We start from the raw sequence: 13,261 nt of genomic DNA, 5'->3' as shown, positions 1-13,261 counted from the left end.
GGACTAAGCACTGGGGGACTGTGGGGGAGGCAGCCATGCAGCTTAGGAATAAGAGCACCTGTTCCCTGACAGCCTTCTTCGACTGCTAACCAATGGCTTCTCTGCTTCCTCCCTGCTGCTGGGGAGACTTCGTGACGTGACTGTGTGAGGAGCTGACACAGTGCTTCCATTTGGAACTCTTAGGGAACTTAAATCTGAGAAAGACATGAATCTTCCAGAATGAATATGGAAAAGCCCAACTTGCCAACACAAAGTTTAGCGGAAAAAAAAAAATCACGAGTATTTATATAAATTTGCCATTAACCTGGAAGAGACAGATAGTCATTAAAGCAAGTTTTAGATGAGTCTATTTTTTGACAAATTATCATCTCATAATCACTAAGATTGTTTTGCTATTGATATTTGAATATTTGCTGTTAATATCTATCACTAATGTTTATGGTGGAAATAATTTTTCACTGGAAAATCTCCCCTGAGTCACAATTTGATGAAGGGGAGTTGTTAGAGCTCTTCTCAAAAGTGAAGCTATGAAAGCCGTTTCAGAGTTTCCAATGAAAAGGACAATCCCGTTTCTATGTCTTCACACACACCAGAACTCACGTGAGTCACAAAATAGTTTTCCTGCATCTCACTATATTATTTCTTTATTATTTCTTTTCTTTTAAATCTCATAGTCTTAATAACAAACTTTCACTGGTGAATCTAGCAACAGGCAGTTTTAACTCTTACACCCTGTCTAATGATCAAACATTTGGACCAGATCAATCTATAAAAATTTGCCTGTTACAGGAGAAGCGGGGCCTTCTATGACTGTTCTTCCACACACCTAACTCTCTATAAGAAATCACCTCTTTTCATGTGAGAACTCCAAATGAGGATTCTATTTCAGATTTTTTTATCCTTCTAACATACACCATAAACTCTCCTTCTGCCTGAATATCTCCAACTTTCCTGAGTAGACGCTCGAACAAGGGAAAATAGGATTATAATCAATTATGGCCTCTGGTCTCAAGTAGTATTACTAACTTCAAGATATATTTGTAAGAATGCTAATAATTTTTTTTTAAGATTTTATTTATTTATTTGAGAGAGAGGGAAAGAGACAGAGAGAGAGAGAGAGAGCACAAGTAGGGTCAGGGGCAGAGGGAGAAGGAGACTCCCCAGCACGTGGGGAGCAAGACCTGGGGCTCGATCCCAGGACACTGGGATCATGACCTGAGCCGAAGGCAGATGCTTAACCACTGAGCCACCCAGGCGCCCCCAAAATGCCAATAATTTGGATCTTGAATCGTATATTTTCAGAAATATTCTACAGGTCAAACTCATATTTTTAGCAGATTTTTTGGGGAGACAGGATGTAACAATAAATATTACTCCCACTTGAAAGAAGAAGAAGTCACATGAACACAATTAATATAAATATGTCCAAAATACAAAAAAGTTACAAAGGAACCTTATTCTAGCATTTTAAGGCACAGCCAACAAGAAGGCGAAATTACCCTCACAGTCTGGGCTGGCTCCGTCTGCTGAGGTGCACGGGAAGCTTAGAAGCCCGCAGCTACGAAGCGTACAGCCGGATATGCTTACTGATTATGGAGACGACGAAACTATCAAACAAAGTCGCCCTCGTTACTTCTCCGCCCACAGGCATAGCGATGTCACTTACAGACACTCACTATATTATGTCCTCTCGCTCTTCTCCCGTACGTATACTCCAAAGCTAGGGTTGGTTTTGGAGGCTCGTCCCTGCACGACACAGACAGACGGCATTACCATCACGGGGTTTCTCACGCTGTCGCATTACCCAGTTCACTTTTGCTTCCTTTTAAAAACTTAGTGCTGTTAGTAGAGAAGCTACTTTGTGGAATGGCACGGAGGTAAAACGGATAAAAACTTTATATAAAAAGTAAGCAGGCCTTTGCAAAACCCCCTGCGAGGACGTTAGGCACGGCTGCAGGGGCAGCCCCCACGGCGCCGTCGGGGCGAGCGGAGAAGGCAGTGTGGCCGCGGGGCGGGGGTGTCAGGGCACGGCTCTCGGCGTTCAGGGCGCGTGGGAAGCACGGATACCAGGTGTGTGCTCGGCCCTGACGTGGGGAGCTGCGAATCTAAGGATTATCCGTTCACTGGAGGCACCAGTGCAAGACTTGAGTGTAACTCTCCGTCGTAACTCACGGCTCAAACACGGGCATCATTTAACCAGTGAGGCTGCAAACGAACACGTGACATCATCGACAAGTCCAAAAACGGACAAATGCTCGATGAGGTATTTACACTGCGCCTTCTGTTGCTTGGTAAGCAATTTTATGGTATATAGCTACTTACTTATTTCATTTTTTATTGTGGTAAAAAACATGTAACATAAATGTTCTTAACCATTTTGAAGCGTACAGTTCCGTAACGGTACGTATATTCACGCTGCTGCACAGACTCTAGAACTTCTTCATCTTGCACACCTGTCACTCTATACCCACTAAATGATACCTACTTCCCCCCTCCCTCCAGACCCTGGCAAACACCATTCTACTTTCTGTTTCTGTGAATCTGACTGCTCTGAGGCACCTCTCAGAAGTGGAATCACACAGTATTTGTCTTTTTGTGACTTATTTCACTCAGCATAATGGCCTCAAGGTTCATCCATGTGGTAGCACGCGTCAGAATGTTATTCCTTTTTAAGGCTGAATAGTATTGGTATATAGCTTCTTTAATTTGAAGAACAAAGATAAATCATTTTTAAATTTGCAATTTGCATATTTATCTTTATTAAATATTTTGCATATCATCCCTACATGTATCTTTTTTTGATACATATATAGTAAAATGTTTGGTTATAGTTCCTAAAAGATACTAATTTTCTTTTATGAAACAAAATGCTACTTTTAAGACAAAATTTATCAGCTCTGATATTTAACATATAAGAGGCAGAACTGTCTTTTTTTCTAAGTAGACTATCAAGGAACCGAAATTCAGTTCAGTGTCGTATTTCATCCAAGCTGATGTTGTGTCAGATGACTATCTGTAGAAAGAAACACATACGGTCGAAAAAGAGCCAGATTCCTGGGGATGGAAAGATGATGCCGGTGTCACTATGGATGGTTCTTCTAAGAAAAGATTTTGTTGGTGAGAGGAATTACACAAGGTCAGGATTCTATTATTTGAATTCTTTAATAGTATTTTTCCAATGGATGATGTTTCTTTAATGTGACCTTGAGACAAAGTTCCATCTATGCTGATGTTTTTGGAGAAGTTATAAGAAACAGGTATTGGAATGAAGGGATAGCTTCTAAAATCAGTTACAGACTTTCCTTTACAGTTTCCTGCAATGTCCACTGATCATAATCCCAAATCTTCATCTGATGGCCATAGAGAAGGTTAGGAAGTATAAAAAACAACTGGTAAAAAGTACAGTTTGAGGACCAACACCGTGCTTCAAAAACGTTCCCATGAGCAATTTAAAGATTATAAGTAATGTTCAGATAATCATGGACTAGCCAAAATATCAGAGTAGCAAAGCCAAAAAGTAAGTAGTATCACAGTTATGTTCATTTCTTCCCCAAACAGGAAAAATTCAGCACTAATCCCGTGTGTATTTTTTTTTCTTACTGTTGTTTTTTGTCCTTAAAGAAGATCTTAAAGGCCACACTAAGGATTCACTAAGAATTAAGTTGTTAGGGCCTCAAAATTGTTCTCCTTCCGTATGTCCTTTAGAATCTAACTTGCCCTGTACAACTAGAATAAACAGAAAATGTAGTCTAAAGGTTAACATAACACTTACCTGTCAAGACACCTTAGAATAATAGTAGTCTTTCCCTGGAAATTAAAAAAGAAAGAATACTGTGTTAATGTCATCCACATGTAAAATTTTGTTATTGTTCATAATTGTGGCCAAAAATAGCTTTTTAATCACTTGAATGATAAATTACCTGGAAACTACAAACTTTCAGAATTGTTCCTAAGTTTGATAAGTGGAAAAAGTTAACTGTCAACTTTCCATCACGGTGTAACTACACTGCTATTATTATAATTACAAAGTCCTGCAGATGACAAATACTAGCAAATCATACCTCACTTTAGTGGTCAACTTGGCAGCTGTCTGAAATTTTCCCTCTATTCATCAATGCTAATTACTGGTTAAGCAGATGATTGGTGTCTTCTAAAATGTTTTAATTCCAATTGTTGAAGTGGAAATAAAGAAGAAAGATAACATACAAATAAAGGACATGCAGCAAATATGTTCAAAGTAAGCAAACCAGATACTGGGTTAGAGTGTTTTTTGTTTGTTGTTTTATTTGTAGAGAATGAACTTATTTAAGTTTCTTGTTAGGAGTCAGAAAATAAAGGTTCTGGTCATCTCTGCCACTAATCATGAAACTTAACCTCACATCTTAGGGATTGGCTCAGTGGCTTAATCACTGATTTTTTTTTTTTAAATAGTAAAACTTAAAAAAAAAAAAAACCTCTTACAAGAAAACAGACACGAGGAGCAGCAGGGGAAGCTCTAGTGGAAGGCGACTTTGGGTTCCAAGGAAAAGAGTTTGGAAAATCCTGGACTGACAATAACACAGAACATTTGACTAGATATGTTTTTTCCTAAAACCCTGTAATTTTTTTTTTACCAAAAAAAGATGATCACAAATAAATTACAATATATATCTGGGATATGATCAAATTGAATGAGTTATTTATTTATTTATTTATTTATTTATTTATTTATTTTATTTTTAAAGATTTTATTTATTTATTTGACACAAAGAGAGACAGCCAGCGAGAGAGGGAACACAGCAGTGGGAGTGGGAGAGGAAGAAGCAGGCCCATAGCATAGGAGCCTGATGTGGGGCTCGATCCCAGAACGCCGGGATCACGCCCTGAGCCAAAGGCAGATGCTCAACGACTGCGCCACCCAGGCACCCCTGAATGAGTTTTTTAAATAATTGGAAACATAAATAATTGAAATAGGACCAAAAATGTAAATTATTGAAGGAAGTTTATTGGCAGGTATTACATCAAAGTGAAAAATTAGAAACCACCTAAATGTCCCCAAATAGGGGACTGGCTAAATTAGTTATGACAATCCTTAAATGGAATAACATGCAGCTATTAGGAATGATGATACAGGAACATACTTACTGACCTGGTAAAACATTTATAATAGATTAGCACAACCCTGTTTTCAGTTTTTAAAATATCTTTTCCTGCTTCTTTGAGATATACATACATACGACATACATACACATAAATAGATTGAGAGAGAGGCACAGAAACACACAAACAGATCCAGAGGGATAGCACTAAGCTAACGGTAATGTTTCTAGGTGATGGATTGCAGGTTATTTATTTATAAATATTTTATTTATTTATTTGAGAGACAGAAAGAGCATGAACAGGGGCAGAGGGAGAAGCAGACTCCCTGCTTAGCAGAGAGCCTGACATGTGGCTCCATCCCAGGACCCTGGGATCATGACCTGAGCCAAAGGCAGATGCTTAACCAACGGAGCCACCCAGGCGCCCTGGAAATTTATTTTTTAAAAGAAAAATCGGGATTTTCTAATTTTCCTACGTTGACCATGTATCACATGTAGTATATTTGAAAAGTTGTAAATAAATGAAGACTACAGTACAGCAATCTCCTCTTTTCCACGATTTTGCTTTCCACACTTTGTTACCCGGTGGATGTCCGGAAGCAGATGACCCTCCTTCTGACATACCATCATCAGGTCCCAGCAGCCAACGCTATGTCACAGTGCCTACGTCATTTCCCTCACTTCATCTCACCACGTGGGCATTTTATCATCTCTCATTATCACAAGAAGGGTGAACACAGTACAGTAAGATATTCTGAGTGTGAGAAAGAGCTTGTATTATAGTATACTGTTATACACTTGAATTATAACTTGTCTTATACTGGTATAACTGTTTTATTTTTAGTAATGGTTGTTAACCTCTTACTATGCCTAACTTATAAATTTTATCATAGGTGGGTATTATAGGAAAAAACATACTATACACCATGTTCAGTACTATCTGCAGTTTCAGATATCCACCAGGGGTCTCGGAACATACCCCGTGCAGGGAGGGGGAGACGACCTAAGAACGAATGCATTCTATGCACAAAAATGCATAGAATCACAATGAATTGCAAGGAATCTTAAGACATAATTAGCCAATTTTCTCAAATTCTCATGGTTCTATAGTGTTGATTTAAATTTTGGTTATAATTTCATGTAAATGTATAGTACTACTTGGTGGCAATTCCGAATAAACATAAACTCAACTCTGGGCACTGAAATAAACTTTTAGACTATCATTAAAATATGATCCAAATTTTAAAAAATCACTAGTAAACTACTGCCCTCTGAGAGTGGATGCACAGACCCCCGATTTTCTTGGTTCAATAACCACTGACTTAATACAAGTTCACTCAGAGACTATCAAAATCAATCCTATCTTTCCTCCCGTTACCTCAGGGACATCGGAAGTCCAGTCTTTTTCTCTGACCCGTTATCCCGGAAGCTCTAATTCCACAATCCTCTATGCATCCCTTCATCTGGCACAATCAATCCCTTCCCTTCTTCCAAAGTCTTTCCACTCTATAGCTCCACCTCCATGACTAGCAAACTCCCCAGTAACCTCAACTTCTTCAGAATGTTCTCTCCCCCTGTAGGCCTTACCTAAAATATGGCTGCCTCTGGACCACTTCCCCTGCAGTCTTGTTAAAGGAGGCTATTCTCTTCTACCACCCTACGTACTTCAGGGCTCTCCTTGCTCCCCAATGCCACCTTTTTTTTTTTTTCCCAAAGATTTATTTATTTGAGAGAGAGAGAGAGAGGGAGTATGAGCATGAGTGGGCAGAGGGGCACGGAACTAACAGATCGATCCCATAACCCAACTGACGGAGCCACCCATGTGCCCCGCCCCTTGCCACCTTTAAATAATTATTCTACTTCCCTCCTTTTGCAAAAGCCTTCGAGGCCTGTACCAGTCTACTGTGATGGGTTTTGTCATCTCCTCTGGCTCACAGTCGCCCTTTCTCTCTCAGCTACTGTCATTAGTCTTGTTAACTTCACACCCACGTAGGCAAGGGCAACCCACCTACCGCGCTGACCTCTCAGTGCCTTTGCCTCCTCAGAGACTTTCTTTCACTCTACTTCTGACATACATCACTTCCAAGGTTCCATCTTGAATCATTTCACCACTGGAAACTATATTACTTCCAAAATCACACACACACAAACAACACATTCTCCAACTACTTCTTCAGGAATCCCCACAGTAACAACTCTTTGGCCTTAGTCAGAGGCCTCAAAAGTCCACTGACCCATCAACATTTCTCCTTCTCCATCAGCTCCCTCCTAACTCCACATCTCTCCTTTTCCATCTTACAGTCCATAGTTTATCATTACAGTCATCCTTGCAAAGATCACCCCCTCCCCAAGCTTTCCAGCTCTGTACTACACCCACCTGGCAAAAACCAATCCTGCTAAACTCAGTCACCTTCCCTTCTCCTCCATGCATGTACCCATGCCAGTAAGTGATGACGGTGAAAAATTATACATGCTGTGCAGAATGGTGTCACCTAAATTCTTAATCCCCATCATCAAAACAGCAGTCAGCAATGATGGGCAATCCTGTCACATCTGTCTAGTACGCTCTCTCTCCCATTTGTTCTAACAGCTGTTTCATACAACTGTTTCATTTTTCTTGACTGTCTCCTCAGAATACCCACTTGACCCTCTTCGAAGCCCCCCTGAATTACATCTTTCCTTACTTCCTGCTCTCCAAGCCCTGGACATCACCCTCTCTTAAGGAGGCTTAACTCTCGGGCTGAGTTAAGAGCCCTTGTTTCCATCACAGCACTGGTCTCCTGCGATGTCATACAAGTCCTGGCACCTAAGTTCCCGCACAGCAGGGCACACGTCTTTCATTTCTGTTTCCCCAGAGTTGGGCAGGATGCCTGGCACACAGAACGTGTTCAATAGATGTCTACTGGATGGATGAAGAGAAGTATGGGGGAGAGGGAGAGAAGGCGGTGAGGCAGTTTGTTTCTTTGGTAAAGGCTGACTACTATTAGCTGAACAACAGAAGCATTAATTGCTTGCTTCTCTTTATTTTTCAAAATATTGTTCTGCATAAAGCACAGAATCAGATACTCTAAAGAACAATATCCTCAAAAGTTCTACCTACGTCAAGAGAGTTGGCCAATCTTCAAGAGCAAAATTCGTTTTGATTTACATAAATGAAAATAAAGAAAAATCCAGCTTGAATATGCCACATTCTACTATTTTTAAGAAAGGGTGGTTTCACAAACAACAAATAAAACAGGAATGGGCTGTCACAACAACAAAGTCTAGAACAACCGTTACAGAGAGTGACTAGTGGGGGTGCTGGTGGGACGTTCCAGGTGTGAGCACGTGTGTGCTGGTGTCGGTCAGTAATCAGCGCTACTGGGATAAGCCACCTTAAAGATACGGAAGTAGCTTCTGATACAGAATACTTTTTGTAATAGAAATTTACTTGTACGTAAGACTAGTGCTAGTTATTTACTCATTTTTAAAAAAATCCATGTCTGTATCTACATGGCAGTAAGTAGGAAATCGGAAAAGTCCTGTACCGATGCAAAAAGCACTTTCCTCACGACAGCAAACTCATGAAATGACATGTTTATATACTATAGTTGGGTTAACATTTTAAAATACAAGTGATCCCTATGAAAATTTTATTTAAACAATTAAGTTCAGATTTTAAAAAGCGGGCCAATAAGAAAAAAACACTTTGTAAAATACAGAAATTAAAAACAAATTAAAAACACTTGGTGACTAAAATTTTATCACACATATTTCTATTCATCTCTGCATTTTTACAGAGTTGCGATCATACCATATATAAAATTTCTGTCCTGATTTTTTCAATTATTATATTCTTTCCTTTTATTACTAACAACTCTTTTATGGTTGTATAACATTTCTCCCCAATACATATAATGTTAGTGTTCTATATAATATCTCCCAATGGTGGATGTCTGGCTGCTGGTGGGGGGGGCACTTTCAGGACACAGCCCAAGACAGAGTGGCGGCTCTGGCTACCTGGCCACTGACATCACCTGGCAGAGATGGAGCCTCGCTGATGCAGAGCATGGTTCCAGAAAGTTTCCTTGTCAACATGCCCTTACGTGGTAGCATGAAGCACAAAAGTAGAGTAACAGGAAGCCCAAATAGAAATGAACTATGATGCCACATAAATTCCAGCATCTTGGATCTGCAAGCCTTGGCCTTTTTCAGACAGTGTCCCCAGCAGTTCTGCCTTCCTGGCAAGAGCTGCTGTGGGTCAAGCACAGCTGCACGAAGACACAACACATCTGTTCTTGCTCTGTATGGCCCCTACCAAAACCTTTCTGCCTCCTTGGCTAAATAAAACAGAAACTTACAATGAGTGGGGAAGAGGCCTCTTCCTACCAATCAGTGGTCCTGGGGATGGGCTGCTATATTTTCCCCATGCTTCCCACAGTAGCAGATAACCCTGCGACAAACACCATCCACATAATCCAATTACTCCTTAAATAATAATCCTAAAAGTCACTGAATCCAAAACGAGATTATTATTAAAATACCGACTTATTAACTTAGATGCTTAGATATCTACTTACTTATTTTTTCTTACTTATTTAAATGAACCCTGGCTTTTATACTCAAATGAAGTAGAAGACCTGAATGTTTTCAAATTATGAAATAAAAAACAAGTTAACATGTTTTTTAAAAATTTTGTTTCATCATATAATTTTTCCTAGATCAATAAGTACTTTCTGATTCCTGCTAAACACGGTATTAGCTAAGTACAAAGTTAGTTTACCAACTTCAAGTTCAATGGCTCCATGACCATGAATTTGAGTAAAATGTCTAAGTACTATTTTTTAAATGTAGTTATAACATTAGACAATAAAAGATTTATTTCATGTTAACATTCTTTCATCTGAATATTTTTCAATCACATGTTTCAGTCAGAATGTTCATATGGTAATCAAAATTATTTCTTTTTCATTCATTCACTCATTCATTCATTCATTCATGTGAGAAAAAGAGAGAGAGAGGCAGACAGACAGCACAAGCAGGGGAAGCTGCAGGCAGAGGGAGAGGGAGAAGCAGACTCCCCGCTGGGCAGACAGCCTGACGTGGGGCTCAATCCCAGGACCCTGGAATGACTTGAGCCAAAGGCAGATGCTCAACTGACTGAGCCATCCAGGCACCCCCACAATTATTTAATTAACTTCCTCCTTATGGTGCACAATTCTTAAGTCCTCAAGTGACCTAATGTGGTATTCCACATGAAATCAGCTGTTGATCTGAAGGGTATGCTACACCAGTGCGTACGTCAACCCATGGATTTTGGCTGACCTCTTCTAACTGTGGTGATAAATAACATTACCAGAGCCAGAGATGACAAACCAATTTTATCTCAAGTTCCAACAACTTCCTGAAATGCTACAGATTAGATGTCATCTTCAAGCTCAGTAGAAGAGGGTGCCGTGACCAAGATGTGTGTGGAAGACGTGTAACTAGTATCTGTTCTCTCTTTAGGAACCCTGGGAAGCATCTTCTCACAACCAGATTATATACTGTGGAAAAGTGGAAAGGGAAAAATTTAGAACTCAAGTCATTTCCTTCCCACTTTTCTTCTACCTAGAGGATGAGGTCTGGGATGAGAAAGGAAGCTCTGGGAAGTAAAAGGCTCGTCAATGACTAAGTTTTCTGGCCCATACCCTAAGATACTGGAATGATTTATCACTTGATAAGAGAGGAAACCTATGTCAAGAGGATAAGACCATGCCTAGGGACTTGACAAACTAAATGAGAGTGGAGAGAAGGAGAGAAAAAAAGTCTGAATAAACTGAGATGTCATTTAGGTTTCACATTAAGAAAAATTCAAAGACAATAATGGAAAAGGGTCCAAGTAATTCACAAGAGAAAACAGCTGAGACAAGGCCTGGAAAGAATATTTAGAGTGACAGATACACAACAGTGAGGGGAATAGTAAGTGCAGTATTGTCACAGAGAAGTAAAACGACCTCGTATGAATTACCGAAACTTGTGGCATGAGACTTATGAGTACAATATATTGGTGTAAAGGAATAAAGAGGGGGAGAGAAAATACAGCACACTTTGTGTATTTATATGGAAATTTACAAACATGCATGAAGAATGCATTTGGATAAAAATACAGAGCAGGGGGCGCCTGGGTGGCACAGCGGTTAAGCGGCTGCCTTCGGCTCAGGGCGTGATCCCGGCGTTCTGGGATCGAGCCCCACATCAGGCTCCTCCGCTATGAGCCTGCTTCTTCCTCTCCCACTCCCCCTGCTTGTGTTCCCTCTCTCGCTGGCTGTCTCTATCTCTGTCGAATAAATAAATAAAATCTTTAAAAAAAAAAAATACAGAGCAGAACAGATGTAATGTTGTGATGGTAATTAGACTGTTGCCTGGCCGTATGAAAAGAATTCATATATGATATCTCATGGACACATCGCTAGAGGAATACAGATACAGATAAAGTGTCATAGTGAAGAGGATAGCAACTATTCAAAAAAGTGCCTACATCAGTTTGAATTCAGTTTTCTGTCACTTCTAAAGGAAACAATCCAGACTCAGACAGAAACTAGGGTCAGAGAGAGGTTAAATGACTCATTCTAATGTAGGATTCTATACCCAGATAAACATTCCCCAGAGTGAGGGAAAATAAAGGAATTTTTAGACATGCAGGGTCTCATAAATTTTACTTCCTATGTAACGCTTTCCCAGGAAACTACAAAAGAATGTGCTCCATCAAGATAAGTGAGTAAACCAAGAACAGGGAAGACACAGGATCCAGGAAACATGTTCCAACTCAAGAAAGAGCCAAAGGGAATTCCCAAGACGCTGGGGAAGGATGGTAACGATGCAGTCGCTCCTGTGAACCATGGTACAGACGAGCACAGTGGGTTAAGAGGTGGCAGGACTCTGGCTGGAGGGGGGACCTTTCAGATGATCTGATAGAACTGCCTAGATGCAGATTATATCGAATGCCTGGAGGGGATTGTGGAAAGAATTAGCAATACGTAGCTGGGGAGCCAGCTTCAAGGATGGTCCCGGGTGATCCCGCTTGCTGGTCTTCACACCCAGGTGTGGTCCCTCACGCTGTGCCAGAGGCGGTCTTTGTGATCCATAGCTTATGGCAGAAGTGATGGCATGTCACTTCCGAGATTAGGTTATAAAGGCTGCAGCTTCTCTCCGAGGCTCCCTCCTGCTTCTGGATCTCTTGCTCTGGGGGAAGTGAGCTGCCATGTTGTCAGCAGCCCTATGGAGAGGCGTATATGTGAAGAACTGAAGCCTGGCCAACGGTCATCAAGGAACGGAGGCCTCTTGCCAGCAACCATGTCGACAAGCTTGGAAACCCATTCTCCAGTTTAGCTGAGCTGTGAAATTACTTCAGTCCCAGAGGACATCTTGACTACAGCTTCGTGAAACACCCTGAGCCAGAACCATGTAACTAAGCTGCTCTCAGATTCCTGGCCCTCATAAACCAGGTGAGATGACGTTTGCTGTTTTAAAAGCTGCTATGTTTTAGAGTAATGTATTCAGCAGCAACAAATAACTAATGCGTATAAAAACTAAGGTACACATAAAAGCAAACAAAAAAACACGGCATTTTTAAACTTCCGAAAAAGTTATTCAAGAAAAGGGAAGCAGGGGCGCCTTGGTGGCTCTGCTGGTTGAGCATCCAGCTCTCGACTTTGGCTCGGGCCAGGGTTTCGGGATCATGAGACAGAGCCCCAAGTCGGGCTCCGTGCTGGGGGTGCAGTCTGTTTGAGAATTTCTGTCTCCCTCTCCCTCTGCCCCCACCGCTGACTGTGCACATGCACTCTAATAAATAAAATCATAAAAAAAAAAAAAAAAAAAAAGAGGGGCACCCAGGTGGCTTAGTCAGTTAAGTGTCTGACTTCAGCTTGGGTCATGGTTTCAGGGTCCTGGGATGCTCTCTCCAGGACCCTGTCCACGGTCCTCTCTCTCTCTCAAATAGACAAAATCTCTTTAAAAAAAAAAAAAAAGAGGGGCGCCTGGGTGGCTCAGTTGGTTAAGTGTCTGCCTTCAGCTCAGGTCATGATCGCAGGGTCCTGGGATTGATCCCTGCACCGGGCTCCCTGCTCAGCAGAGAGCCTGCTTCTCTCTCTCCTGCTGCTGCTCCCCCTGCTTGTGCTCTCTGTCAAATAAATAAAATCTTAAAAAAAATAAAATAAAAAAAG

General features: G+C 40.9%; 1 protein-coding gene across 3 annotated transcripts in view; it reads right to left on the bottom strand.

Moving 5' to 3' along the window:
- DYNC2LI1 (dynein cytoplasmic 2 light intermediate chain 1) overlaps nucleotides 1-13,261 on the bottom strand; it is a 55,335-nt gene that overhangs the window by 37,904 nt on the left and 4,170 nt on the right. For all 3 annotated transcript variants that reach the window (XM_087863359.1, XM_045771588.2, XM_087863358.1), the window contains exons 3-4: nucleotides 3,773-3,807; nucleotides 1,677-1,746 (exon numbers count right to left, since the gene is read on the bottom strand). In XM_087863359.1, the coding sequence (XP_087719485.1) occupies nucleotides 1,677-1,746; nucleotides 3,773-3,807 (105 nt within the window). The remainder of the gene's footprint in view (nucleotides 1-1,676; nucleotides 1,747-3,772; nucleotides 3,808-13,261) is intronic.

Source organism: Ursus americanus, chromosome 7, assembly GCF_024610735.1.
Source record: "Ursus americanus isolate L20-20 chromosome 7, mUrsAme1.1.p, whole genome shotgun sequence".
Lineage (NCBI taxonomy): Eukaryota > Metazoa > Chordata > Mammalia > Carnivora > Ursidae > Ursus > Ursus americanus.
This window is presented reverse-complemented; position numbering and strand designations above follow the sequence as displayed.